Genomic DNA, 3,170 nt, shown 5'->3' with positions numbered 1-3,170 from the left:
CGGAGGCCGCGAAGCAGCTGCAGCCGCCGCCGCGCAGACCCACGCTGGCTCCGTGCGCCATGGTCACCCACAGCAAGTTTCCCGCCGCCGGGATGAGCCGCCCCCTGGACACCAGCCTGCGCCTCAAGACCTTCAGCTCCAAGAGCGAGTACCAGCTGGTGGTGAACGCAGTGCGCAAGCTGCAGGAGAGCGGTTTCTACTGGAGCGCCGTGACCGGCGGCGAGGCAAACCTGCTGCTCAGCGCCGAGCCGGCCGGCACCTTCCTCATCCGCGACAGCTCGGACCAGCGCCACTTTTTCACGCTGAGCGTCAAGACCCAGTCCGGGACAAAGAACCTGCGCATCCAGTGCGAGGGGGGCAGCTTCTCCCTGCAGAGCGACCCGCGGAGCACGCAGCCCGTGCCCCGCTTCGACTGCGTGCTCAAGCTGGTGCACCACTACATGCCGCCCCCCGGCGCCCCCTCCTTCTCGCCGCCCACCGAACCCCCCTCACCCTCCGAGGCGCCCGAGCAGCAGCCGCCCGCCCAGCCGCCCCCGGGGAGCCCCCCTAGGAGAGCCTATTACATCTACTCGGGGGGCGAGAAGATCCCCCTGGTGTTGAGCCGGCCCCTCTCCTCCAACGTGGCCACCCTTCAGCATCTCTGTCGGAAGACCGTCAATGAGCGCCTGGACTCTTACGAGAAAGTCACCCAGCTGCCGGGTCCCATCCGGGAGTTCCTGGACCAGTACGATGCGCCGCTTTAAAAAGCAGAGGGCGGAGGTGTGGGGAGCGGGGCTCGGGTCCCCCTACTTCCGTGGCACATGGCACAAGCACAAAAATCCAGCCGAGAGTCCAGGAGCTCTGGGCGAGCTTGGGGGAGGGGGGCGGATAGGCCCCTGCCTGGGCTCCCCCTGCCAGAGAGGCAGGCGGGACCGGGAATGTGTCTTAAGGGAAGGGGCGATGCCACCTGGGCTCCCCTCCCCCACCGTAGCTTCTCCTGGGCGCCGGCCGGCCTGGCGGGACAATAGCAGCGACAAGTGGATTCTCCTCTTCCCTTCCTCCGCTCCCTCTCGGGTCCCCAGCTGGGAAGTGTCCAACTAAGAGAACTGCCGGAATCTTCAAACTTTCCAACGGAACTTGTGCTTTTGATTTGGTTTAAACCTGAGCAGGGCTAGGGGCTGGGATAGAGGATGGAAAAAGAGGGTGCTTGAGGGGCCCCAGGCGCCCAGCCCAGGTGAAGAGGGTCTGGGTGTGGGAGAAGGGCAGGGGGCGACCTGAAGGGAAGCGTCCGGTGCCCCAGCCCCTCCCCCGCCTGAAGGAGGAAGTTGCATTTGGAGGGGGCGGATGGGCTGGTCAGTGAGCCTCCTGGTCTGGTCCTGCCCCCCCAGCTGTATTTCCCAGCACCTGGCCTCACAGGTGGAGGAGATGAGCCTTCTTTGATCCCAGAAGATGGATTCGACTTTGTGCCTACTGACGATGTCCGGCTGGAGATTTGCCTTAAATGCTCCCTGTCCCATGGATAGGGACTGGCACACGAGGAGCCCCAGTCTGCCCCTCCAGGCAGAGAGGCCTAGGGATTCTCTGGAGGGCCCCGAGCCAGCCACTGGCCAGAGGACAGGGGTGGATGGGAGGCAGAGACCCGGCTCGGGGAGAATGTTAGTCTGTTGGTATTGGCCAATACCAGGTGCCTCGCGGTCAGAGCAGAGCCACCAGGTCCCACAGCCCCCAGGCCCTGCACAGCCCTCCCCCTGCCCTGGGGGTGGGGGGCAGGAAGTCACCAGGCGCCTGCCGCTCCAGCTGCTCTGTCTCTGCCACTGATCAGTGACAATGTATAGGAATGTAGCAGCAGTGGGATTACCTGGAACTGTTCTTTTTGGGGGGGAAAACTAAACACACATGCGTAGTTTTCTGTGTCAGGTATCAGGCAAGGTGGGGCAGCTGTGTGTTGGGGTGGTTTTTCTTTTCCTGTTTTTTGTTTGTTTTTTAATAATGTTTACAATCTGCCTCAATCACTCTGTCTTTTATAAAGATTCCACCTCCAGTCCTTGCCCCTTGCCCCCAGGCCTTCGCGGCTGTTAGGAAATGCTTGAAGAACTCAACCAAATCCCAATCCAAGTCAAACTTTGCACATATTTATATTTATACTCAGAAAAGAAACATTTCAGTAATTTATAATAAAGAGCACTATTTTTTAATGAAAAATATGACTTGAGCCTCCCCCCCCCGTGCCCCTTCTCTGCCTCGATTTCTCTTTCACCCTCACCCACACTTCAGCGTTGGAGGAGAGGGAGGGGGCCGGGGAGCCGGCTGGCTGTGCCTGACTCCCGCACGGCCTCTCAGCCTTGTGTCACTGCGCCTGCCCAAGAGTGTCCCTGACAAGCTAAGGCAGCCACCTAGACTGTTGGCAGGAGGGGTAATTCCTGCCAGTCTGATTCAGATCTGACCAGAATATGCAAAGCAAGTTGGAAGAGCTTCAAAGGGCTTGCAGGGAGTAAGTCGAGCTGTGGTCAAAGCTGTTAGAGACTCAGCTATTAGAGGCACAAGGACTCCTTGGCAGGGGTGTTCAAGAAAGCACAGATAGAGGCCCTGACAGGTGACTGGTGACCTCAGCACTGTGGGTTCGGGGAGGCGGGAGGAGTGATATCCCGAAAACAGTGCAGATGGAGCCACTCACTGGCACTGGTGTTACAGAGCTTCCTGGCCCCGCCCCCCATATTTCAAGCTTCCCTCCCACATTCCTAGGGACCCTGAGCCGAGAACTACGCCGAGCTCATCCCAGAAATAGCACCCATCTATCTGCCCATCTCCCACACCCCACACACTTAGAGGCTACCCAGGATGACTCCCAAGACAACTCCCCCAAAAGCAAGGAGTTCTCTCAAACACAGCTTTGTTCCAGCAGGGGCTTGGACAGGTCACTTCTGGTGCCTGGATAGGTGCTCAGTAAATATTTGTCAACCAAGTGGCGGCAGCACCTCGGGTCAGGGAGGTTGAACAACCTGCCCAAGGACACAACCCCCCCCCAATGTGAGAGCACCAGGAGGTTGGAATTCAGGAGCTTTGAGTTTCCAAAGCCCACAAGCTCTCTGCCTCTCCATGCACTAAGTAAATGCCCACAGAAGTGAATCCCTGCTTAAAAAGCCAAACAACAAACACCTGTGATCCTTTCATGCTACGCTTTCTTCAACTTC

The 3,170-nt window shown here is 58.9% G+C and overlaps 1 protein-coding gene across 1 annotated transcript; it reads left to right on the top strand.

The window, feature by feature from the left end:
* Positions 1-6: 6 nt before the first annotated feature.
* On the top strand, positions 7-2,157 carry Socs3 (suppressor of cytokine signaling 3). Its single transcript, XM_010618505.1, has one exon. It carries the CDS (start codon positions 60-62, stop codon positions 741-743), a length of 684 nt encoding a protein of 227 aa, XP_010616807.1. The 5' UTR covers positions 7-59; the 3' UTR covers positions 744-2,157.
* The last annotated feature ends 1,013 nt before the right edge of the window (positions 2,158-3,170 follow it).

This window comes from Fukomys damarensis, unplaced genomic scaffold (genome assembly GCF_012274545.1).
Source record: "Fukomys damarensis isolate Sample0158 unplaced genomic scaffold, DMR_v1.0_HiC HiC_scaffold_23, whole genome shotgun sequence".
Lineage (NCBI taxonomy): Eukaryota > Metazoa > Chordata > Mammalia > Rodentia > Bathyergidae > Fukomys > Fukomys damarensis.
Note: the sequence above shows the minus strand (reverse complement) of the source record. Positions and strands in the feature narration are given on the sequence as shown.